Below are 27,575 nucleotides of genomic sequence, written 5' to 3'. Positions count from 1 at the left end.
CAGTCACCGGCTGCTTAAAGATCAGTCGATGATCTTGCAGCGAATTAAATATCGACAGCAACCAAATGTATTATGGGGTAGGTCATCTGATGGGTTATCAACAGGGCACTGCTCAGCCAAGGATAAGTGTTTACAGCCCGCTTGACTTCTACAAAAATCGTTTTGCGATGCCTAAATTCCAGCGGTGCCCAAGCAGGCTACTAATCAGTCGGTCGCTGCTCCGAGTTGTGACTGAAGCCTTAGTATTTATATGTATACATGATTAGCTTTAAGAAAGATTGTAAAATTTTGCAACCTACTCTCAATGAAATATAAAATAAATGAAGACAAAAGTATATTTTTTACATTTTAATGTACCTGAAAGTTGTTGGTTGAAAAAGAGCAAACATTTTTTTTCAATCTTAGTATCAAACAGAATACCATAGTAAACATTTGGATATATCAAAAGCAAGTAAAGCTTGTGAATAACCAGAACCCAATTGTCCTAAGTTAGTTAAGATTTAATGAAGTACCCTATTTCTTCATTTTAACTCACCTAAATTGAGTTAATAAAAACCTTTTTTCACTATTATCACTAATATGAGATCGACCTCACATATTTTCGATACAATAACTCCAACTTGCAAGGGATATATTAGTCTTTCAATAGAAAACTATTATGTAATGTGTTTTTATTTGCTTTTGTACTCGACAGCAAATTTTAGAACATTAGCTAAACTGCCTTCTAGATGATAAAAAATATATATTCCAAAGAGTATTTTGCAAACTGGGAAACACACACACATACATATATTTCGCTTTGATTTATAGATTTTGACTCTACAGCACATAAATGCCAGTATGAGCGGCAGCAAGTTTACGGGCTTGCATCAAGCAATGGCAACTTTGTTTTAAAATTTTAAGGCAAGATGCTTCTTTTTATAGTATTAAAACTAATTTCTATCATTATGATATTTTGCTAATTGGCTCATTCGGTTTGTTCAGAATAGGTTTATTAATCAAATTAACATTTAAATTGTTCATCAAATCTTATTATTAATTTCATGTGTGGAGAAAATTTGTGAAATTGTTTTCTTCATTTATTAATTTCACAAAAACAATTTACTTGAAAACTTGATTTCTAATTATTCATTAAATAGAAAATGCTTTAAGGATTTCATATTTAGTTTTGATGTAGTCAATCACTAGAAAATCATTTCTTCACATCACACAGAGGAATGAAATGCATGTATCTATTAAAGCCTAGTTTAACACATAGTGCATTTCAAGCACTGTGGTATGATCTGCATGAATGCTTACATGTTAGGAAAATAAACAAACTTCCATCCTTGTTTGTGATTAGGAAGTGAAAATCACAGGAAATGATCACTACAAATCTTAGAATTATACCACAATAAATTAGCAAAAATAGACAAGACAGTACACATACATCAAACATATCAAAGTGCGGTGAATCAGACATGAAAAGTCATCATAAATCTTACTCGTCAATTATAATATCATCATAAAAAGCATATCAATTCAGCCACTGATTTATACAAACATGATTAATTGGATATTTTATTTCAAAAGATCATATGCATAATCAAGTATCATCACAACCTGGTTTAAAACGAGGTGTTCTTCATTTACTTTTCATTCAGCTTGTCAATTTCTGAAATAAAATCACAATTCCGTCATTCATTCTAATATCTATACATAATCTCAACGATTATAGAACATGATTAATTCATATTGTAATAAAAGTCACACTATATTACATTAATTTCCACACAATATCATGAAGGAAAAAATAGTATTTGGTGATTTAAAACAGGAAAGAAATTGGTAATAGTAGAATTTTTTGTGACATGAAAAGGGGAGGGGAAAGTGTAAAGAAATATTTTCAGAGAATAATACATAATAAACATGACCCAGTTTAGTAGCCTATTCATTGTTATCCATTATCAGATAATATCATAGAGCAAAGATTTGATTGACATGAATAAATATTCTTTTAAATTTTTTTTTCCATAATGATCACAAATAGTCACAAATGGCAATTTTTCATACAACATTATCCGTCAGAGAATATCTCCAGGATTAGTTTTTCAATCCCATTAGTATTCAAAAAGGAGAAGGGGAAAATCATCATATCCTTTCTATTCAAACCATCATATCAGAACGCAGCAAATATGGGAGGCAATACATAACTTAAGTTATACAAAAATCAAGGAAATTATCAATTGACAATAAAACTTCTTCATATTTTGCCATTACAGCAGCACATTAGTACAAAACAAGATAGTACCATTTTAATGAAAGAGGCAGGCCAAAGCTTTATAAATCTCCAATCAAAGTCTTGTTGACCTATAAACTTCATTTATATACAATTTCACCATGAAAAGAGGCTGAGGTATTATAATACCAGTGTTTGCTTTTGCAATAAACAACAATTTGGACACAAATATTTTTGTACATATGACTCCCTCCACTTATTCATACCATGATTTTTTTATTTATGTTATTCAATATAAAATGCTAATAGATAAGGAAATATTTGTTGCAATTATATCTCGCAGTGTCTTTACCCTACAAAGTATTCTTCAGGTATAGTTTTTAAAGCAATTAATTGATTATGGTACATCATGTAGTCTGATAGTGCCCATCCCTTCCAAATCTGTGGCCACATTTCCCCTACAGTGCCCACATGGTTCATAAAAAAAACAGCTATTTTGAATTGCCATTCGCCCTCCATAGGGGAAATGTGACTGCCCCATAAACAAGAACCATTTGTGAAAAATAATCTCTGTTCTGTGTTTGATAATAAAGAGTCATCGTGGATAAACACGGTACATGAGACAACTTATCAAGTGGTCCTCGCTTTATGCGTCAGATCTTGCGTGAAGTTGAAACTCGCAATCGAGATATTGTCGACTCCACCAAAGTACTTTCCAATGACCACGAACGCCGTCATGATGACGATGGATCCCCAGAGCACGAAGGAGGATGTGCACAAGAGCCAAGCAGAGAACAACACAGCGTACAGCCAGCATGCAATAATGAAATAGACTTTCCAGACAGACTGGCTCGACAGGTTCTCCAGCTTTCCATCCTCCTGCCCCTCGAAGGTCTTGTTGCCGGTGTAGAACTTCTCCAGTCGATGCTCCTTCTCCTTCCATTTCTCGACGCACCAGTTGTCAAGGTCTTCCTTGTTCTGCGGGAGAGCACTGATGGGGTACTTGTGGATCAAGAACTGCATCTCCTTGGGGATGTTGCCTCTGAAGATATCGATCTCACCTTTCTCAGGGACAGTGTCGCAGTAAGCCACTGTCACATCATACACAGTATCGATCATCTTGGCTGAAAAGGGGAAGACAACGACGGAAATACAATATCATCAAGACATGATCACACAAAAGTATTTCATAACACTGTTTCTTCAAGGTGTTTTTGTGGCACAGATATCACTGAACATACAGTTGAATAGGCTTAATGTAGACGATGTTTTAAGGTTTGGTTGGTAGGATGCGCAATCACAGAAGTGGTTTACAGTACAACAAGTGTGAAGTCCTTGAAAGGACTAAGGGTGTGTTTATACTTCCATTGCGAGGACAGAATCAGCGATTTCAAACGTCGATTCAAAACGCCGATCGTAAACGTGGTTCTGGGAGTGCTGTTTATGCTTAACTTTTCAGAGCAAATCATGATCTCCAGCTGGCTTCGCATCGTAAAGCGAGGTCAAATTGGGCGCGCCTTTTTTCGAAAGTTTTTTTTTCCGATTGTTGTTATTACGTGGAGATAACATCGGGCAATACGACTGTATTTGCCCGCGGATTTTCATCTCACCGGAAGCATGTACCAAATGACGTCATTTAAACACGTTTACGATCGTGGTTCTGTTTATACTTCCCCAGAAAGCCTGATTCTGGTCAAACGACGTTTACAAATGCATCTTTTTGTGAGTTTACGATCGGCGTTTTGAAACAGCGTTTAAATGAAAGTAAGCATGGACGCAACCGTGTTTTGGACTTATTACGTTTGGAAACGCTGATTCTGGCCTAAAAAGTGGAAGCATAAACACGGCCTAAGAGATAGTGGATACAGGTAGAAGCGTATATTGGAATGGTGAGAAAGTGGTGGTTAGAAAGCGTCTTTCCAGAAATGAGTGTAGTCCTTAAAACGACTGTTAACCAGAAGGAGTAGGACAGATGAGATGCTTGAATGGAAGGCTGCAGGGTGCTACATAACCACTTGCCCGATTGCCCAAGGCAAGTAAAAGTTAGAGTTGGGCAAGTGTTTTGAAGTAAAAACCAAAACTACTTGCCCGAATTAGGAAAGCAAAATTCTCACAGTAGAATGACCAAAATTAGGGTCGATGATATGATATTGACCCTAATTTTGGTCATGGCAGGCAAGATAAAATCACTTTGGAAAAAGAAAGGCAATAACAAGGTAGATCAGTTCATGTCAAATAAGAGAGAAAAAAGTAAATGGTTAATAAAACCGCAAAACTTTCTTTTGAATGAGGTAAAAGTTTTTTTCAAGGATTTTTTTCAGGCAAGTGAAATAGATCATGTAGCACCCTGAGGCTGGTTGAGTTGGATAGAGGAGAGAAGGCTTGCTTGCGTCCGCAAGTAGAGTTGTATAGCAGAAGCGAATGAGAAGACTTGACGTGTCAGACATGGTGACTGTCCGTCTTCAGGAGTGGGTAAACTTAGATATTCAAAGAGATGAACAGGTAGGTTGAAAGGTAATTAATTGGTAGGTACTCACTCTGCCTAAGATAGTCCACAGTAAAAGAAAACCCAGTAGTGTGAGGGTGGAGTACATATTTATAACGTGGCAGGTCATGCTTCTGGGCATACGCATTACTGATCTCCTGTCCAGTCCGACAAAAGTTGATTCCTAAATAGCAAGATATAAAGATATACAAAAATAATAGGAAAAGATTAGTTTTTCGGTTAAATGTACTTATTTTCATCTAGAATCACATTGTAACAATTCATAAACATATAGAATACCATAACTCATATAATACATATTACTTGTAAAAATTAACATAAAAAAATGAAAATATTTTTAACATTACACAAAATCATTTATATTACCTTTTACAAAAATGCATATAAATTAAATGTAATTATTTTTAGCATTAAACAAAAAAAAAGAAAAGAAAAAGGGAATAGCTCAGATATGGATTGGTCTTGATAATGAAAGATGTAGCATCTTTATTACACATTTAAACATTTGAGATGAAGAGAAATTTTAGTAAAACAGTTTCTTCTCAGCTAGGGTGTGGCAAATATCTGCCCTGCTCCAAAATAAAAATCAATTAAAACAAAAATAAATAATAAATGATAAACATATCCTTTCACAACAAAGACAATGGAATAATCCAGCCTGGAGTTGGCAAAATTTCTCCAAGATTGTGATGTCAAGATTTGTCAACTATCCCTTGATAAGATTTAATGCTTGCTGCAATTTGTGTGTATCCTACATCATATAAATGTAAATGTATTTCATTAGAATATACATGTACTGGTAGTTCCTATTCCTAAAATAACAAACATTCTGTAATTATTGCATAAAATTACTTCTTTTTTCTTGGGCAACTTTTCCCAACCCTCTGCCGAAACTTGCTCAATTGTGAGCTTGTTTAATACATTGCAGTGAATGGATTTTTTTTAATGGACAAGTCCAGCCAAACCCAAAGTGGATTTGAATAAAAAAAGAAAAATCCAACAAGCACAACACTGAAAATTTCATCAAAATCGGATAGAAAATAAGAAAGTTATGATAATTTCAAGTTTCACTTGATTTCACAAAATAGTTATATTCACATCCTGGCCGGTATGCAAATGAGTGAACTGATGACATCACACAGACACTACTAGTATTTCTTTTGTATTCTATTATATGAAATATTCTAATTTTTCCCTCATTGTCCTGTGAAACTAAGTTTCATTTCGCCCTGAACATGTGGAATTACCCTCATATGTTTCAGTCAAGTTGGTCTTTATTGTCAAATCTGTAAAAATTGAAATATTGTATGATTCAAACAATAAAAAACAAAAGAAATAGTGAGTGAGGGACATCATCGATTCTCTCATTTTCATGTGACTTAATTGTGCATATAACTGTTTTGTGAAAAAAAGCGAATCTGTAAAATTTTCTTATTTTACACCCGATTTCAATGAAATTGTCAGCATTATGTTTGTCTGATTTTTCTCTATTGATTCAAATAAACACTTTTCTGAGGTGGTCTTGACCTTCAACTATCCAGGGCTCTTTTGTGCATTTTGGGGGCAAAATCCCCCATTCAATTTTACATGACTCACTATTTACTGACACAATCTGAAATAAATGGTCAGTGTCAACTGGGCTTGTATTTATTAATTTTGGTAGTTCTGTGTTTGAATATATTCACAAGGATAATTACAAATCTCTAATTTACAATGTGTATATTTATAAATTTATCCACATTGTGCTGCACTCAATCCAAGTGAGGTGAATGGGTACCTGGCAGGATTAATTCCTTGAATGCATGAGCGCTGAAAGGCAACTCGAGCTAAAGCCGGGGTAATAATAATATCAATAACAACGTGCCTCGGAATAGAATATTTCTAGATAGATAGCGCATTATAAATGCGAATTATTATTATTAAAAATCATTATCTACAGTAAAAAAAAAATATCACATAAGTTTGTACACCTTTACCTGTTATGTTTGTACACATTGTTCATTTTCCTTTATAGTGTCAAATGTTATTTCATGTCATGATTTTGCTTTATATTTCTATTGGAAATGAATACAAAGTTGGAACTTGAATGTGCTTTCATTGAAACTCTCAACACTCCTAATATCTCAGATGAAAGTTATTGGATTGTCGGACAAAAGCTAATTCTGTATTCACATTCCATCTGTGGTATTAAAAAGGAATCATACACACAAATCTATTTCATAGAAGGGGCAGAAAATATGGTTTTAAAGGTCAAGTCCACCCCAGGGAATGTTGATTTGAATAAATAGAGAAAAATCAAACAAACATTCAATGAAAATTTCATCAAAATCAGATGTAAAACAAAAAAATCATGGCATTTTGAAGTTTTTTTCGTATTTTTCACAAAACAGTGATATGCACAACTCAGTGACATGCAAATGGGTCAGTCGATGATGTCCATCACTCACTATTTCTTTTGTTTTTTTATTGTTTGAATTATACAATAATAATATCTAATTTTTCACATATTTGACAATAAGGACCAACTTGACTGGAGCATATAGTATTAAACGATGCTAATTCCTCATGTTCAGGGAAGAATTTTCGTTTCCCTTGACAATGAGAAAATTTGAATATTTCATATAATAAAATACAAAAAAATAGTGAGTGGTTGACGTCATCAGTCTCCTCATTTGCATACCGACCAGAATGCGCATATAATTGTTAAATTGTGAATGAAATCAAGTGAAAATTTAAAATGTCATAACTTTCTTATTTTACATCAGATTTTTGATGAAATATTCCGTGTTATGCTTGTATTTTTCTTTTTTTCAGGTGGACTTGTCCTTTAAAATAACACCCCCCCCTTCCCTCTCGCCTTCACCACCCTCATACACTAGCTACTGCATTAGATTTAGGCCAAAAGTGTACACCCATGGAATCCAGTGAAATTTGTTTGCTTGCCACACATCGTAAAATTTACAGAAATCTTCAGAAATATAAATACTACCATGACGAATTTTGATCAAATACAAGAGCGTATAAGCTTTTTCGCATGATTGGGATGAAGTTGGGATTAAAAAATATTCCAGGTTGAATTTTCTTCGAAAAAAAAGTAATATTTTTTTTTCTTCGAAAAAAAAGTAATATTTGTGCCAAATGTATTCTATTGTTTATTACATTTTCAAACATTGTTTCACAGAAATATATAAATGTCAATCTATGATTTATTACTTTCTTTTTATTATGATAAATGTATGTCACCACTGAACAAAAAGTGTAATCTCAAAATGTTTGTGTTGAGAACAAGCACAAATATAAAATGTTTTTGTCAAGTTTTTATTTTCAATTTGTCTGAAAATAAAATGTAGAGTTATGGGGAAAACATGACATACAAATATTTTTTTCAGCTCCTGCTGACAAAGCCATGTGATGAAAGGGGCATGACATACTCATTTGTTTGATATCGAATTGTCATGATAGCACAGATATTTTATAAGAAATAGTAAATTTTATGTTTGGCAAAGGTCAACTATTCTTTGAATTTCCTGGGTGTATGTGAACTTCTGGCCTCAACTGTATAGACTACATGCACTGTATGCACATATGGTTGATCTTACTGTAGAATTTCCATCCAGCCCACAATTGTATTATCTGACTAGACCGTAGCAATCTGACAGGAAATTTCACCTCATACAGAATAATTGATATTGTTGCTAGTGACAAGGCCACGGCAAACTTTTTTTTCTGACTGAAGGTGAGCCAAACTTTTAGGTACAAGGTCTCCTCTGTTTTGACTGCTGTCAAATATATATGCAGTCATACAATATGATCAGGGTCTGGTTTGAATCCAAAGGCCCTTATTCTGAAGTCGGGTTAAATTTAAACTTTGGTTTTAAGTTGTCGTTTTTAAGTATGGAAAGCCAGTTGTTACATAAATCTCTAAAGTAGAGGTTCACTTTGTCCGTTCATTTGACTCCCAAAAACATTACTAACTGCCTGGGAAGGATAAGTATGACAATTGTTTTCACCATTAAATAATTAGTGAAGAGCACAGTTAACATGAGAAGCATTCACTGTAAACAAAATTTTGAACCGTTTGGCTTCCCATAATTTTAGCACCGAGTTAGACCATGGTCTAGGTTAAACCCGACTTCAGAATACGGGCCAAAGTCATTTTAATGAAGATGTAAATATAACACAAACTGTGTCTTGTGTTCTTCCCCTCCTGAAATGTAATGTGACCTTTACAGTTTATGGAGCAATATTTTCTCCATTAATCCCCCCCCACAAAAAAAAAAGAATGATGTCAAAATAAAACATAGAAATCATCTAAATTTGCTTTGTTACTTTTTCCCCTCAACTTCAAAAATCATTTTAAAAATATTTTGATTCTGGGCAATTCCACATGGGAGAGGGTAAAAACAGTAAAATCCAAAATTAATAATATGCATATGAATGTGAATGTCCTTTTTACACCAAACCTTATATATTTTAAGGAACTGAAAACCTTTTTCAAATATCTGTTACGGTTTTTGCGGAGCAATCTTTTGAATTTGATGACCATTTTCAATTAGAGAACATGTATTTTACATTATTTTGGATAAATTTGATAACTAAAAAAATATTTTACAATTTTGGTTCAAAATCATCTAATGTTGTGTGTGAAGGTGTAATAATTACCAGTAGCAAATGTCTTTATCATGGGTATTTTCAAATTTCTCAGAGAAAATTTTGCAATCTACTACAAAAACGGATGTAATTCCGTTACCATGAAACTGAAAAGTTTTTCCTATGAACTAAATACTTGCTTGAATTTTATATAATTCTGAATTCTCTGATTTCATGTGACTTGCTAAAGACTGAGCAACATTTTTTTGAAATATCATTTCTAATTCTGCTGTAACTGTGGTAACGGAATTACATGGTAACGGAATTACCATTATCATATCTTTAAAGGGGTGTGCGTTAGCCAATTTTGTTCCAATGGCATGTTGATATCTTAGCTGTAGATCAGTTATAAACATTAAAAGCCTTCTGATTAGTAATTACACTCCAAATCAGGATGAAATTATACAATTACTTGACAAGTCCCATTCAATATGGCCTGAGTATAACATTCAGAAAAAGGGCAAGATAATGTACATTAGCATCAATAAAGTATATTGATGGAGCATACAATGTAGGTGAATGCCTTACAAAGGATTAATGGGCAATCAATTCTTGGGGAGGAGTAGAAAAATGATTATGCAGGATGATCTTAACAAAATTTTCATTCAGATTGATTTTGCAAAAAATGTCATTGCCAAATACCAGTTCTAATGAGATCCAAAATACTGGACGCACAATCACGAAGTGACCATGTTCACTGTGTGTGCCTTGGAAAAGAATGGCATTCCTTTTTTTTTTTGTAATTGCCTCTGATCAATTCACCCTCAACAGACTTAGTGAACTTTTCAGTAAAAGAAATTCCGGGACGGCTGGGAGTATTTCTCTGCTTCAAAAAATGGGTATAGTTTTCAGAAGGGACCGCCTACTAATTTAAGCGATATCTTCTGTGTAACTGTCCTTGCAATGGAAGATTGGATATTCTTTGCAACAAGCCATGGTGAGGGACCAGACTCTGGCATTGATTGGCGAACAGTGTAGCGAGCAGTAAAAAGTAATGAGTGGAAAAGATTGAAGTGAGATCCATAATTTACAGATGTTACAAGAATCACATGCCAAAAAATCATACTAAATCTTTATACAGATGACATTTCCAAAAGTAAGGTGGATTTGACAGATATTCAAGATGCCTTAATTAGCACCAAACCAATAATGTGCTCCACCCCTACATGTATGCAATGGATGCTCAGAAACATGCAAAGTCAGCATCATCCAATAATCACTGCTTCACGGATAAAGTGAGTAACGACGATGACCCTTCAAGTGAGGATGATACACAGAATGTGAACACTTCTCTAAGGAGAGGATGGTGATAATATTGAGACCAACAAAGTCATTAATAACAAAACATCTGAGAACAGCAACATAACTCAGTTTGAAATGGGTAGAAATGTACAGCATTCTGCTGTGAGAGAATGCAAAGAGACAGTGGTAGTATTCTCATATACATTCTGATATAAAATGAAATATTTTATCTCTATTAAAATAAGTGATATAAAAATCACCTAAAATTTGTTCCGAAATGGTATTCCAATAACCATTTTGTCTTTGTTTTATCTCTGTGACACAAACCTATTTTTGAACCAATTTGTAATGAGAAAGGCTGTTTTTTGTAGCACTCATCTCATTCAACCAATTAAAAGCCTTTCTGCCATGAGTTTTGGCAAATGAGTGAGATGGCATTAAATCAAATTCTGTGCCTACAGGGATTTAATTGAAAAAAAATGAACAAAAATATGAAGTCAATATCACATCATTTTGTACTTCATTTCATTTCATAAACAACATTAGTCAATAAAATTATTTGAAATATTTCTTTAATCTACAAGAATAATGTTAGAGTAGTACTCTAATGATTAAATGATTTATCATTTTCCTTTATTCTTATTTCAAAGTCTTGAGCGAATTGACCTAGAAATATTGCTGAAATTGAAAATGTATAGAGAGAATACATGTAGCCTCCACCTTATTTGCAGTTCTTTTTTTTCTTCAAAGGAAATTTGGTGCAGGCACATCATCTGTGATGCAATGATTGGATACGCGATAAACATGTCTATATCCTAGGCACTGCTTTGTCACATATCTTTAGAGACGGAAGATAAAAATGCATCTCGGATAAATTTTCATATTTTATATAAAAGATAAAAATTTTAATATAATAAAAAAAATCATGGCCCAAGAAAACCAACTAATTTCATGAATATGACATAAGATCATCAAATCACTGCAGTTTCTTAGGGTCACATTTGGGAAATACATCTGTCAGGAAGATGTCCGATATTGACTTAATACTCAGATCTGCTATAATTGCAGTCCTCAGTGAGCTACATATAGACAGAAAATGAATCCTTACCTTTAAAAAAAATTAGATTGGTGCACTGATTAAGAACCAATTTATTGCTTAGTTGTCCACAACATTTTTTCAAGATGTAAATGTCAACACTATTTTCATGAGGTTTCAGCATTGTTTCTTGTTTTCAAATCATTTATTGAACAACCAAATAGAAAGTTTTCAGTTTAACTGTTTTAAGATGCCAATTGTATGTGAAACTATGTTTCTTTTGAGTATTCAAATACTTTAGAATATCTTAAACTATCATCTACACAAATCTTTGACTAAATATGCAGATCTGATAACATGCTGTCCTCAGTTTTTGTAAAATTCCTAATGTGTATACGTATGGCTGTAGTCCATGTAATTCCGTTACCATGATTACTAGTGATGATTTTTGGCCTTTACATAATTCTTTCCATCAGTACAGGAGGCAAAAAGTGGCTAGTAAGTCCTAATACCCCTAAAATTGAAAATGAACTAAAATTTAATTACCACTGATCCCTAATATTTTGTAAAATCATGTTTATTCATGGTAGAGCCACCTATTATACGTACTACATGTATATTTTATTTAATATTAGAGACGTGAAGTACTTAGATTGTGTTAAGTATTAGAGAAGAATGTATAAACAAGCTTTATTGAGGCATTTCACCAGTCCTAAATGCCTAAAAATATAATTTTCCTTCCCAAATGTCAGAGGCGTAATTCTGTTACCATTATGTGTAATTCCGTTACCATGTACTTGCCCTAAAGAAAGACCAATCATGAAAATTTGTTGATGATATTTGTGAATAAATTACTTTCAAAATAAAGTTGACATTATAATGAATTGAATCAGACATTAACTTGGAGCTAGTGTGTTGTAGATTTCAGAGAAACTTTTACTAAACTTTGGGTTGCAAAATTACTCATTTCTCTGGTAATTCCGTTACCATAGCACATATCCGTCATTCACATCTGAACGTGTGAGGGGTTTTCTAAAAATCTTGGTTCAGTATATAGCACTAGTGGCCATGCATAGTATTAGGTTCAGAAAATTTGAAAATATTGAGATATCTGGATGCTGTGAGCAAAAATAACAGTAAAATTTCTCTGATTTGTAATTCCGTTATCATGGAATTGCCCTTCTACTATCTTGCACTCTAGCGATTGCTGTTTATTTGTACATCATTTGGCCTTTTTCTCCAAGTGCTGCAATATCAGGCAAAGAACAATATAATTTTCAGGGGCAAAATTGCCCTAAGCCCCATGCAATATTTTTCCCTGCATTGCATTATAGATGGAACTGGGTTCCTCAATTAGTTTTCCGTTCAACAATTTGCAGTTAAAAAAAAAAAAATCTGTATCAGGTGTACATGTATATCACTGGTGACCCCAAGTGCTTTCCATGGATTAGTCTATTACTCAATCTCAATATGAGAATCAAATTTTTTATTTTAATACGAAAGAGGAGATGTCACATCGGAACACATGTCAGTGTCATGCACTTGTGCACTTGTTGGATTTTTCTCGTTTTATTCAAATCAACTCTTTGTTGGGATGGACTTGTCCTTTAAGTTTAGAGTCTGTGCAATTGCACAGACTCTTTAGATAATTTACGTATACTTAAAATTAACTTTAATACAGGATTCTGTTATCGTGGCTGTTATCCTTGCTACTTTTACATTTTCGTAACGACTATTTTATTTATAAATTTAAATTCATTAATATAGATATTCTAAGTTAAGATGAAGTGATATCGAGTAGACCTATGTTATTTCTATTACAATTACAATTTTGTTCATACTCGCTCTTTTATCCGCTTCTGTTTATTTTAAGCAACCAATGGATAGGGTCAAATGGTCTTTATTGACTACAGTAATTCAGTTAACTTTATTTGACCCTGGCAGTCCAGTGGGTGCTAAATCTATACTCTGTTATGTTTATTATGTGTTGTACTACACTGTACCAATTTCTTATACTTTTCATTGCAGAAATGAATAATAATAATAATTGCATGTATACGTACACTCAAAGATTACCGACTCCCACCGTACCAGGTTACACAATGAATTACTTAACTTTTAATCTGTAGGGCAATCAGTGGTGTGGATCCAGGGGGTAGGGGCGGCGGCACATCCGGCCCGTGCCTTCTAGTGAAATATGTAATGCATAGGCATGTGAAGACCTTTTTTCTTCCTTTCTTCTTGCTTGTCAAACAAATTGGCATCAATTTGATAGTGAAGATTTTTTTTGCTTGTCAAATATTTTGTGGTATAAATGACCTCGAGTTTGGTCGTGGAGATCTTTTTTCTTTCCTGTACAAAATGCCCCCCCCTCCCCGGAAATTCCTGGATCCACCCCAGATGACAATCTACACGTGCGTGTCATAAAGCATGTGCCACAAGCACTCACTATTCCCGTCACTATTATGAGCAGCTTGTGGGTCAGCTACTTTTTCTAAAATACATGTAGCATGAGTTGAATATGAAAAATTATTGAAAAGAATTATTTGGCTTCAAGATGAATCCCAGCGCAGGGAAGAGAAGGGAAGTATAATCAGTAGAACAAAGGACGTGAGAGGGAGATGTGAGATGATCCCTGGAAAACTGAATTGTTATTATTGCTAAACTTAGTCACTTTGAAAGAGAAACATTCCGATTAATGCATCTAGAGTTGAGTACATGTGGTCGACCAATCTCTCAGGATTGATGCTAAAAAGTGATGTCACAATAATATGGGCACAACTTGCCTGCATGTATTGCAAATCACATGAATTTGATATACTAGTACAAGTATTTCATCTACAGACATTACACCGCCAGGTATTTTGAACAACTTGTGGTGTGATACACATTTTCAAACCTGTAATAAATCTGTAGTTTAAAAAAATATTCTTTCTGTCTGACAAATAAACTATGCACAAGCTAATATTGTGTTTCAATATCAGCTCAGTATCTACTCATGCATAAAGCCTTGGACCTACGAGTAGAGCCACGGTACATGTAGAGCTAGGGACATGTACAGCTTTCCCTGGGAAAGTGAGGAGCAATAGGTCTCCATCACGGTATGCATGGGATCGGTATATGGGTGGAGAAACTCCATGGGACAGAATTTGGTACGACTTTGTATAAAATTAGCATGATACAATATACAATGCTCACCTCAACGGCTTGCATAGAATGAGTAATCTCCCGCATCAATGCTCTTCAATCAATCAAGCAATTGTAAAAGGAGTGGAATACATAACTGCAAGCGGTTACTATGGAAACCATTGATAAATACAATGAACATCTTGCACCAATCAAGCCATACACCCAGCTTCATACATATGTTAATGACATAAGCTTTGTTGTACTTGCACAAAAAGATACGGAGTCTATCAACATAATAATAGCACGCATCACCTTTGGAATAGATCATTTGTAGAAAGACAGTGAAATGCCACCATATCAAAATGCCTAGTTTTATCATCATTATATTCAGAATACAAGTATAGCCTCCCCAAAGGGAGACACAGGTATAAAATGCAAACAATATACAGTCCACTGACCAATATTTTTGCCAGCTCGCTTGCTTTGGTTTAATACAAATTTTTCTCTATATCTAATATGCCATGTCTGGTCCCATCAAAAGGTTTTGCTCATTACGCCACTGATACAGTACATGACGTAGAAAAGTGGTTGGTACACAAAATGAGATGAATATTAAAGACATGTCTTTGAATGCAGCAAATTTCAGAATTTGTAAAATCAAATATAAACCATTGGCATAGTGTTTGAAGGGCCTACTGACTGAGTAATATTCTGTTCCTCCCCCCCCCTTACTACCTGTCAATCTCTCTCACACTTAACCACAATGTATAATAGCATCTTATCAACTTGATTTCATTTATAAGTACCCTGGAGAATAAATGGAAATAATGATTCATAGACATATCTCATCAATTTTAAAAGTTGAATAACTGATTACATTCATTACTGCCTATGTGTACTAGGCACTTCAGTAGCATATCAAATCTGAAATTGATCATAAGAGCAAACATAAGAAAGCGAGAAGGACAGTCAAAGTCCACTATGCTTGTCATCCAAAGACTATGCAAGGTTTCAGCACACCGGCACGTGGATATCACAAGCACATGTGTATGTCGTGACCTTCTTCAAGGAGAACTTCAATTTTAATTATTTTTCATTATCAACATGAAATTTAATAATATGAAAGAAGGAATGATGGCAGAGTCTGTGGATTGTTGGTCTTGAAATCTGATGACCCAGGTCTGATACCAAGTCACGTGCTAGTACGGTATTACCAGGTGCCTGGGAGGGGATGTTAAGAAGTAAGTCCTCTAGTTGTTTCCTTAAGAGCATTCATACAAATTCTTAATAGCAATTTAGGGTAAACTAAAAAAATTACTGCCCCCAAAATGTACTTTATTTAGAACTCTAATTAAGAAAAGGGAGGATGATAAGGAGAGGAGCTGGAATGGGTTGATTTGATAGCAGGCCTGGAACCTTTTTGCTATTCCATTGTTCACTAGGGTAAACAATTGAATCCTTTGAACAATCAAGATTCCTAGTTTATCAGAAATCACAAAAAGTTGACCTATTAATACATGACCTACCGGTGGTCACAAAAGGTGGTTTCAGACCGTCTCGAAGTTCGTCAATTCCAGGTATTTTGTGATTGGGAAATTTACCCCGACCAGAAAATACCAGGTAATATTGGCAATGTGAAAGCAAATTACGCGTAATCTCCCGAAAGAAAATACCCACTTAATAGTAGGTACTTGTCAAAATTACGAGAACTTTCGCAGGGGTTTTTCCAAGGTCGCAGGTATTTTAGCAATGTGAAAGTAATTTACAGGAACTTAAAGCCCAGGTGTAGTTGCGCGCGGGCGCCTTAGGTGGCTGCTGAGCTAGTGATTTTGAATCTTGCGCCTTGCACCTGCTTATTAGACCATACTGCACATGCTTGTAACTTCAGGAACTTATCCCGATGGGTATGTTTTGGGGCGGTGTGTATGCAGAAATAATCAACAGGTATTTTTTAGCCTATTAAAGTTCTCGTAATTTAACGGGGATTCTTATGATCGAGGCGGTTTGAAACCACCTAAATACATGTAATGCGCAAGTTTGGTCGGTGGAGTTGATGCAAGGAGGAAGGTGGAAGGAGTGTTACAAAGGGAGTGGAGAGGGGAGAAAGGAGGCGTGGAGGAGAAGGAAGAGGAGAAGAGAAAGGGGGAGGGAAAGAGGAAGTGCAAGAGGGGAAAAATGAGGGAAAGGGTAGGAGAGGAGCAATAAGGGTGAGGAGGGGTAGAACAAAATGGGTGAGAGGGGGAAGAGGGGAATGAGGGAGGGGAGGGGTAAAAGGGAATGAATGAGAAAGGACAAGGAGGGGATGAATGAAGTGGAGGAGCAGGGAAGGGGGGATGAGGGGATGAAGGAGGGGAGGGGGAGAAGTGGAGAGTGGACAGAGGGAGGGGAGGGGTACAAGAAGAGAGGGGTAGAAGTGGAGAGTGGAAAGAGGGAGAGGAGGGGTACAAGAAGAGAGGGAAGGGGGGAGGGGTAAAGAGAGGGGAAGAAAGGGAGAAAGAAGTGGAGAGAGGAGGGGGGCAAAGGATGGGAGAAGTGAAGAGGGGAGGAAGAAAAGAAATGATCGAGGAGGAAGGGGAGTAGAAAGGAGGGGAGGAATGATGAAGGAAGTAGAAGAAATAGGAGGGGAGGAATGGGGAGGAATGAGGGAGGTAGGAGTAAAGGGGGGATAAAGGAGGGAGGGGGAGAGCAGAAGGGAGATGGAGGGGGGGGTAGAGATGTCGAAGTGGGATGGAACAGTGAGGGGTGGGGAAGAAGAATAAGACCGAAGAGGAGGATCAATTCGTAGGATCACTAGTTACCCTCTGGGAAGAGAAGGAGCTGAAAATCATAACGCATCTCTGAGAAGTACTTGAGCACGGAGGTCAACCACACACAATCCTTGGCCCACTGACGAGCTAAGAAGATAAAGCACGCTACCTGCATAGCCCAACCTGTATAACAAAACATTCACAATTCAAATCGATACTGTATCAAACCATTCACTGTACGTTCTAATGTAAAAAAAAAATTCATTTAATTATATTGTGCTCCCACATGTTGTGTACGGTGCTGGCTACACCATCAAAAGCATATGTGAAAGGAATATAATATCAAGCAAGTCTGAATCATTTTGATTAAACTTCGTTGTTCCAAATAAGCAGTGTAGCGTATGAAAAAACTTTAGAATTGCTTCCAACCATTTCCCATCAAAATTAGATTTCTAGACCAGAACTCAAACAATAATTGAATCGATTGAGTTCTGCATGACGTACAAGTTTATTCAAACATATCTAAAGTAAGTTGAAATAATTTTATGTTGAACAAATACAAAATCAACACATACAGAAATAATACACAAATCAGTTATTTTCTATTTATTTCAAAAAGGGAAGAACTTTCTTTACAATATCAACTTAAAAATGACAATTCTCTCTCCTCCTTATAAGAGCGGTCGTTGAACTTACCGAGACAAGGAGCTGATTTGAGCTGATTCTTAAGAATGATTTTAAGGTTGGATGGCTGGGTGTGTCGCAACAAGCAAGCGATGAAGAACAGCCAGTCCAGCCTCGTCCGATGGTTCATGATGAACAAACTTCTTTCGTTCGGCTTCAGCTTGTCACCAATGGCTTTGAATTGCGTTCCAAAAAAGGTCTCTGTTAACAAAAACACACAATAGGAAATGGAATAAAAATGCATGGCAGAGATAAAGAATATACAATGAGAAGATTTATGCACATCATGCACGGCATGATGTGCTACAGTACCGTATATATTTGTAATAAATAGATCAATATATGTATGCAATTTATTCAACAATAGAAGAAATTCTAGAGATCCTTAAACATTCAAATCATAAAAGTTGACTGTTCAACAATGAAAGAACATACTGTGGGGGAGGGAGCAAAATATAACTTTTTAAAAATTTAATTCAAATTTTTATTTGAGACATTAATATAAATATATAAATAATCAGATATGAGTTATGAGGTGTTAATTCAGATGACAAGACATTTGAAAAGACTGCAAAATACTGTCCATTCATATCATATGTAGGCCTACATAGCCTAATCTTAAAACTTTCAAAAAAAAAATGAAGGTTTGTATCATCATTATTATTACATCAACATTGACCTACATTAATTATTTTCATGAAAGAAAACAAAATATCTAATAATTGGCACTGGCATATATAGCATTAAAATAAATTTACATCCTAAGAAAAGTAGGTTGTTGTTGTTATAATACATGTAAATAATCAATGCTAAAAAAGGAATGCATTTGTTCTCAAAATAACCAGAAATCCATAAGCTTAGAGTCTATCTTGACCATAGTATGAATAAAAATCAAATGCTTGTACCAGTACAACTATAAAAATAACTTACCCAGCAAAGACTGGATTGATTGATTGATCATTCAGAGTCAGCAAATAAAGGGCATGGAAGAAAAGTGGAGAAATGGGGGAACAAATAAATATTACATATATATGTAACCACAAAATGTAAATAAATCCTGACTTAATGAAGTATAATAATATAATAATTTAATAATAATAATGATAAATAATAATAAATTAAATTTTCTTTGGTTGTTTTTATTTTTCCCTTAAAGATTTTAAAATAAAAAAGAGAGAATCCTACACAAAAGTCCACGCATCACAAGTTCATCACAAAATAAAATAATTATTAGGACTGACAAAAACGACTCTTGTAAAATTATCCAGTAAAACAAGTTATTATGGTCGAGTGTCCAATCAAAGATTATGCTTGCAAAATACAACAAGCAATGAACAGATCATCAAATTAATGTACTGTACTACAAATTTCTATCCACTATTGATAATTATATGCGATGCATACATCACATTTCATAACTACACCTACCATAATTTATATTCTTTGGTATCAACAGGTTTTACAAAATGCTCTACTGCACTTTTCTTGTATTAAATCATAGAAGCTGGAAATCATTCATTAGACCCAATAAATTGGAATATCATTCCTGTACATGTACATTTCACATAGCTACATGTATTTGGAGAGATGCCAAAAACCAACAAAAAGAATTTTATATGTATACAACACTGAAGATGCAAAATAATCAATGGTAGCTTTGTTCACTAAACAATTCAGCTTTTGTTAAGCTTTCTTAAAGTGAAGCCCTACCCCCTACCAACCCACCAACTTTCCCTTCGGTCTCTTCCATGATGAAGTGAAGGTACATATTTTTTTGTTGAAATGACAATGTATAGGTATGAAAAAAAGAAGAAAGTTTTATGTAAGCTTCAGCAATGAGGGCAGAACACACATCATGATACTTGTACACAAATAGTTGGATTCATTTGTAGACCATATTTACAAATTATTCTTTGCACAAGAATTTTATCCATACATGTGATGTGTACACGAAATTAATTGTTTTACTTACAGTGTAGCTGACAGAGTGATATAGCTACAATGATTGGCTGACACTGGCAAAGAAGATTTCTGACCACCACTAATTTCAAATGAAAAGTGTTCCAACAAGTCCTACATTTTATGTAGCTCGCAAAGAAGAATTACACAGTTTGCATTGACTTCCACCTTTAATCTTGTTTTATTTATAATATTTACACTAAACATTCTTATAAATTATATATGATACATGTAAATATTAGATTATTTTCAGAGATTTGCTTAGTCAAGTTTTCATTAATATATGATGTACCTTTTCTTTCCACTCTAAGACCAAACTCAGCCTAAAAACTTTCTTTTGCAACCACCACTAAAAAGGCCCTAATGCTAGAACACTGGTACCTGATTCCTGATAATTTGTCCACTTCAGACAAAAAAAAGAAGAATTTTTTATTCAAATGTACATATACACTTAAAAACATGTACCTACATGTATGAAAAAGGCTTGTCATAAACAGGGAGCATATTGGTCTCAGATTTGAGTGAATTTCCAACACCTTGTATCAAAATAAGCAATACTGTAAAAGCTGTTATTTTCGCGTACAGAATTTTTCGCGAATCGCAGGTGTCCAGACATTTTCGCGGGTTGTTAAATTCGCGATCGGAAGATGTACGATACATTTCCACAGCATTTCTAGGAAGCAAAACCAGTGCACATCATGTGCAAATCTTTACTCCTCCAGGTCATTATGCTGATATGTCTTTTGTACATTAATATGTCCCTGTAAAAACAGTTACAAATTGTGGAAAAAGTGGCTTAAATTTCACCTTTTTAACCTTTAGATCTAAAAATTCATCATGCCACAGGATCTATAGGATTAAGCAATCTTTAGAATTTGTGTTTGGTTCGATTCATTTTTCAAAAAGTTGGTAAAAGTGCAAAATTGTGGAATTTTGTGAACAGAATGTTCACCTTCAAAATTCTGGTCATGTGACTTATGAATATTAATGAGTATGCAAATAGCTGCCAATACGTATGTATAGAGTCAATCAGATGACAATAAAATCAAATTGTTTCATGGAAAATACATTTCAATATTACAGTGAGTGTATAAATATTGATAAAATAATGTTGGAAAATAGTTTAGGCCCTGATTTTGTTTGAGAAATTAAAAAAAGTGAAATTCTAGCTAACTTTTTGAATCACTAACTGTACTTTCTAAGCCTATTTTTTTGTACATATAGAGGTGCATATCTCCATTTTCTCTGTATGCAGGATGTTCTCAATAGCAAAGCTTTGCTGTTGGGGGCATTGGCACTGTCTAAGAAATGTGTCGATATTTTCACGTGTTGTTAAATTCGCGGCCGATCGGCAATTCGCGAAATCCGCGAAAATAAACCCCCCCGCGAAAATAAACCCCCCCCCGAAAATAACAGCTCCTACAGTAAATTGGTCAAATGAAAAATTGGAAAGGTAATTGAGAAAAGTTTATCATATTCATAAGCTGTCGGTGAACTGGCTTATTTTGGTTGTAATCAGTGAAAATAGGTGATAAATTAAAGGTCACTGCACTAGTGCACTCTAATCATTCCTGATCATGTACATTTGTACTTCCCCAATGATGGACACAGCCAAAGTCTCATCTGGCAATTTTATTCAAACACATTTCTACGAGTGCTATTCTTCCAAATTTCATGATTCAAGTTTACAGTACTTACATGTAACTACGTTCAAAATTATTTTCCCAACATTATACACATGCATGTACAGTAGTTTAAACTCACATCTGGCTGATAAAAAAGGAGAAAAATGAAAGTTCAAAATCAAAACATGTATGTACATGAAAGTTTGACAAACATCCATACAAAAGTCATAAATTTGTGATGCCCCATGCAAGCAATCAAAACAAACATCCTCTCTAAATGTACTGTACATATTAAAGTCCATACCATTCTTTCATATCAATTTTATTGTTTAATATCAGAAGAAAATGTATGAAATATTTACATTATATATGGACGGCTCAGAATGGAAGACCAGAAATTTTCCAAGATTCTGGGCAAATATTGGCCTTAATGAGTGGAATAATTATGATATTCCATGAAATACAGCCATCTAATATCATTACATGTATACCACCCTTTGAAATGAGCAAGTACCACAGTTATTAAATATGGCCTCATTTCCAAAGAAAAAATTTGATTGTTGAAATGCAATAATTACTAGTTTATTATGACATCATTGAGTCCATGCTGTGCATCGCATCACATTCATTATGGGATGCATTGTTAATTTCAACCATTCGCGCATGCACACTTGACTTTTGAATACGGTGTCTACATGTATATTGAACAGCAAGATTTGTACAGGAGCCTACATGTGATATTCGTTGGATTTACGCCCTTTTTTGAAATATACTCTCCTGAGCCAATCGATGCAGTCCAAGATAAGCATTTTTGCTGCATTGCTAAAACACACACAAAAATTACATTATCTTTTAATTTGATGAAATTTTGCAAAGCTAAATTTACATGTCACTTGAATTGGTGGACCCCCCCCCACACACAACTAATTCACTTAAAGGTCAAGTCCACCACAGAAAATGTTGATCTGAATAAACAGAGAAAATTCAAACTAGCATAACGCTGAAAGTTTCATCAAATCGGATGTAAAATAAGAAAGTTATGAAATTCAAACTTTTGCTTATTTTTCACAAAAGAGTGATATGCACAACTCAGTGACATGCAAATGAGACAGTTGATGAAGTCTCTCACTATTTCTTTTATTTTTTGTTTGAATTATACAATATTTCATCTTTTTACAAATTTGACAATAGGGACCAACTTGACTGAATTATATACATTATGTAGTATTACACAATGCAAATTTAACATGATCAGGGAGGAATTAATTATGCTTGTTGGATTTTTCTCTTTTTATTCAATTTAACTTTTTGTTGGGGTCGACTTGCCCTTTAAGAAAAAAAAAAAATCCCCTAATATTCTGTACTGTAACTTCTTTGTACAGATATTTACATTACAATCTAAAACTTCTTTTGATTAGGCTTGTGTCTGGTTTTGCTTTCATACTGGGGGCGTAAGTAGGAGGTTGTTGATGTGCATGAGCATATTGACCAGTTAAAAATGTACATAAAACTTTAATATGGAATACTTGTCTTTGTTGTCTACACTACAGACCCTAGTATCAAGGCACAAATTAGAAGGGTTGCAATTGTACTTGTTATGGAGTGCTACATGTAATACTGTAATTTATGTAAAAAAAAAATCAAATTTAACCACTACATGTATGCCTTATTTCCGCACAGTTGTGTACATATAGTCAGTCAGGTACATGTACATGTACAAGATAAAGAGCTCTGACAAAAGAATTATTTTTTTACCACATGTTTCTTAACCATTCTCTCAAATTTATTTGTTCAAACATCATCTGAATACAATTCATATTTTATCATTGTTTTTTTTTTTCTTCTGATTATTTTGATGCATTAATCAAAGCATAGACATGAGAGCAATGACACAATGAATGTTTCAAAATAATGCTTCTTGATAATTTACCTTGGATTGGGTCCCTTGTATAAAACATAAAACAAACAAAAAATGCTACCTTACATACAGGGCCAATCTGACAATGAGTGGAGAATAAACAAATTAATTCAATAGGTCTACACTACAAACTCATCCCTGAAGAGATGCAGTGCTCACTGTTTATTCAAAGGTCATCTATTATCCCATCAGTAAATACAAGTGACAAGGCTACAAGGGGATCATAGAAAACCACAATGCTTGGTATCCCTATTGTTTTCCGACCTTCATCTCCTGGAACTCGTACACAGTTCAAGATTTTTAACAATTCTTCCAAAAATGCAACAGCAACAGTCTCGAGTCTCCGGAAGTGAATAGTCCATAAATATTGGAATTATGAATAATAAGCACTCGAGTCGTATTCATAATTCAAACAAACATGAACCCATGTCAATTCATGCTTTCTTTAATCGCAATCAGGTAAAAATAACTACCATTTTTGTTACCATTTACCTACATTTACTACGTAGGAATGCATTTCCAAGAGTCAGAACATTAATCTCATTTAAAGCAGCAAAGAGCTTAATTCAATAATCAATTGATGCAGTATTTAAAGGCAATACACCTATACTATTATTGATAGGTATGATATCACCTCTGAATCAGCTGAATGACCATCTCATAAATCCTACATGTACCGGTATGCAATGACTCACACAATTCGACTTTATACATGTAGAGTACTGCTACGTGTACATCACTCTCACTGAAATTAATTAAGTGAAACTGAAAAGCTTTATGTACATGTACACTGGTCAGGCAATAATTTTGAGCGAGTCAAGCGATCTTCATGTGCATGTACAACTAAGAATATTACATGGTGACACTACTTCCTACATCCATGTAAAGGTACATGTAAATGTATGGTTCACAAGACTTAGGAGAATAAAACCATTGGAACAAGATAGCTTGTGTGAAAACAGAAAAATCAAAGAAACAGATCAACAAAAGTTAGAGAAAAATTGGACAAATAATGAGAAAGTTATGAGCATTTGAATATTGCGATCACTAATGCTATGGAGATAGCAAATTGGCAATGCGACAAAGATGTGTGATGTCACTTGTGAACAACTCTCCCCATTACTTTAGTATATATTTCACTAGAATTGCCTCTTTTATCACATCTATCCATAAATCATGTGTTCTGTCTACATGAGGGCATGTAATACATATTTTCATACATCATGGATAAAGAGTTTGTATCATCATAAGAAAAAGCAAAAAGAGACATTTTGAGGGTATTTTATAGTCCAACAAAGGGAAAGTTGTTCATCAGTGACATCACACATCCTTGTCGCATTGCCAATGTGAGGATCTCCATAGCATTAGTGATTGCAATATTCAAATGCTCATAACTTTCTCATTATTTGTCCAATTTTTCTAAAACTTTCTTTATTCTTATTCTTTGATTTTTCTGTTTCTACACAAGCCTATTTGTTCCAAAGCCAAGGTTTCATTCCCCTTTAACTACATATATACACTTTAGAATTTAAATTTTTATGTAGAATTTGAAATATTGAAATTGTCTCTGAATAATATTTCTGCTTTCAAACTCCTAGAAAAAATCACTTTATGAAATGGATAGCCATTTTTACTATTTCAAATTTGTGTAGATTAAAGAAAATATCATGCAATCAAAGAAGATACACATTTATGATTTATATTTATCTATTCAAAGGCATAGAAGATATCTTAGAATTTAAATCTTAGATATTGAAAATGTTTCTGAATAATATTTCTACTTTCAAACTCTTAGAATAACTTGCAATTACTTTTAATATGAAATGGATAACCATTTTTATTATCCTGAATTTGTGTAGATTAAAGAAAATATCATGCAATCAAAAGGATGATTCACAGAATAGTCTATTAACTTGAAAAATTTGATTTTGGCAAATGAGGTTGACTATGTGAACAGAGTATTTAAGTGGTGAAAATGTCAAATTTTAGACATATAATATGCATCAGGTTTCACTCAATTTTTTAAGTACTCAAAAGAAAAATGCAGTCTCCATCAATATCCGTGAATTGTTGTAGGCCTATGGTAAGGTCCCCTACATGTAAGTCTGCGCAGCGCAGTGCCCTTGTCTGTGCACAAGCGTATCTGCGCGATTCTAGTATAAAGAAGATATGCAACAACCACAATCAACACGCAATACATAGAAAGATATTCATTAACAAATCTGACTAAAAATGGTGGAAAAGTGAAGAATTTTGGGGCATTTCACCTCAATATGCAGCCTTTCTCATCAAAATCCCCAAATGGTGTGTTAAGTGAATGGGTGCGCAGACATGGGGCACCATCTTTTTTTTCAATCTGAAAATGACTGTCCAAGGTTTTTTACAAGAAAATCACATACGGTACCCTAATTACAGTACAATATTTCTCTCAAACTTTTATGAAATTTTCGTCACACTTTTCATAATATAAGGAAAATTATCAACTTAATTTCTATGTGAAATTAAAAAAACAATCAAGTGAAATTGTCGTGCACAGACATGGATGGATCCAATTAAGTGAAATTGTTGTGCACAGACATGGATGGTGCCTTAAATTTCATCATGACCTTCATAAAATGCAATGGTGTGCAGAGATGAAAACATTTATATTTGCAATCTAGATCTAAAATTGTATAGATCTAGACTACTAGTAATATAATGGCGGACAGGCAGCTATTTATCATGAAATTTAATTTTGTTTTCAGTTTCATTCATAACATTACAATTAGACTCTAAATGATAATCAATTCAAAGTTCAACTTCCAAGTCAAGTGGTTCAAGTAGTAGATTCAAGACACAGTCCCTTTTAAAACTGTTTAGCAAACTTAATGTTTTTGTAATTTTGTAATGTTAATGTAATTGAGATCATATGGTACATTTTATCAACAGAAATATTTGCGGGATCAAAATAAATGTCACGTTTGATTTTAAATCCAACACTTCAATCATGGTGCACTTTCACCCGAATCATAACTTACCATGGGCAAAGCGAGCCACATTCCAATGATTAGGTCCGTTACTCGCCGGTAAACCTGGGGAGCGAGGATCATGAGCGGTAGCATCGGGCCCATCAGTAAAACGGAACCTACAAACGCCGATAAAAAGGAGAAAAATAGTGCCCCGAAACCCTTCAGTTTTGCGTAATTCATCTTGGTTGATTATTGTACAACGAATATCAAAAACGAAACAATCAGATCGCACTTTATATGTCCATCTTATCTCCCTTTCTTTTCTGGTTCGTATCCCTCGAGTAATATGGCGACCGTCTCATTAAATGGTTTCAAACGCAGCTAGCATGCAAGCTAGCTAACGTAACCGAACGACATGCACGGTACGGCACGTACGGTACCGGTACATGTACAGCGCAGCGTGAGCAGAGATGATAACAAAGCCAAGGTTTGATTTGGAGTCCAAGAAGAGGCGAGTGGGCGTGGCGGATTTTTACAAAGGGGACCTGTCATCCTTTCACTTTCGATCACTAAATCACTAGTCGAGTCCCAAAACACATCAATCCTATGAAAGCTTCAAATTTCATAGGTCAACACTCGACATTCATTCACTTAAATATATGTAATAATATCTTTATATGTTTGATGTGGTATTTTGATGTTTTATTGACTCCCGGGGGGGGGGCCACTTCCATTCACGAGTGGATACCATGCGCGACCATGGGGTCTCAAAAAGCACCCTAAACACGTAATTTCCATATTCTGAAAATGCACCCCTTAACAAGTATTGGCGTGTGAAACCCTACCCTTAACAAGTACTGGAAACAAAACGATACTCTTGGCAAATATTCCCTGAAATGAACCCCTAAACAAG

General features: G+C 34.5%; 1 protein-coding gene across 1 annotated transcript; it reads right to left on the bottom strand.

Moving 5' to 3' along the window:
• Positions 1 to 405: 405 nt before the first annotated feature.
• Positions 406 to 27,060, bottom strand: LOC121418319 (lysocardiolipin acyltransferase 1-like). The gene is made up of 6 exons (XM_041612116.1): positions 26,732 to 27,060; positions 19,143 to 19,152; positions 18,225 to 18,413; positions 17,580 to 17,711; positions 4,756 to 4,887; positions 406 to 3,342 (listed from the first exon to the last, which is right to left on the bottom strand). The coding sequence occupies exons 1-6, from the start codon at positions 26,900 to 26,902 to the stop codon at positions 2,849 to 2,851; spliced, it is 1,128 nt and encodes a 375-aa protein (XP_041468050.1). The 5' UTR covers positions 26,903 to 27,060; the 3' UTR covers positions 406 to 2,848.
• Between the last annotated feature and the right edge of the window lie 515 nt (positions 27,061 to 27,575).

The sequence above is a fragment of the Lytechinus variegatus genome, chromosome 7 (genome assembly GCF_018143015.1).
Source record: "Lytechinus variegatus isolate NC3 chromosome 7, Lvar_3.0, whole genome shotgun sequence".
NCBI lineage: Eukaryota > Metazoa > Echinodermata > Echinoidea > Temnopleuroida > Toxopneustidae > Lytechinus > Lytechinus variegatus.
This window is presented reverse-complemented; position numbering and strand designations above follow the sequence as displayed.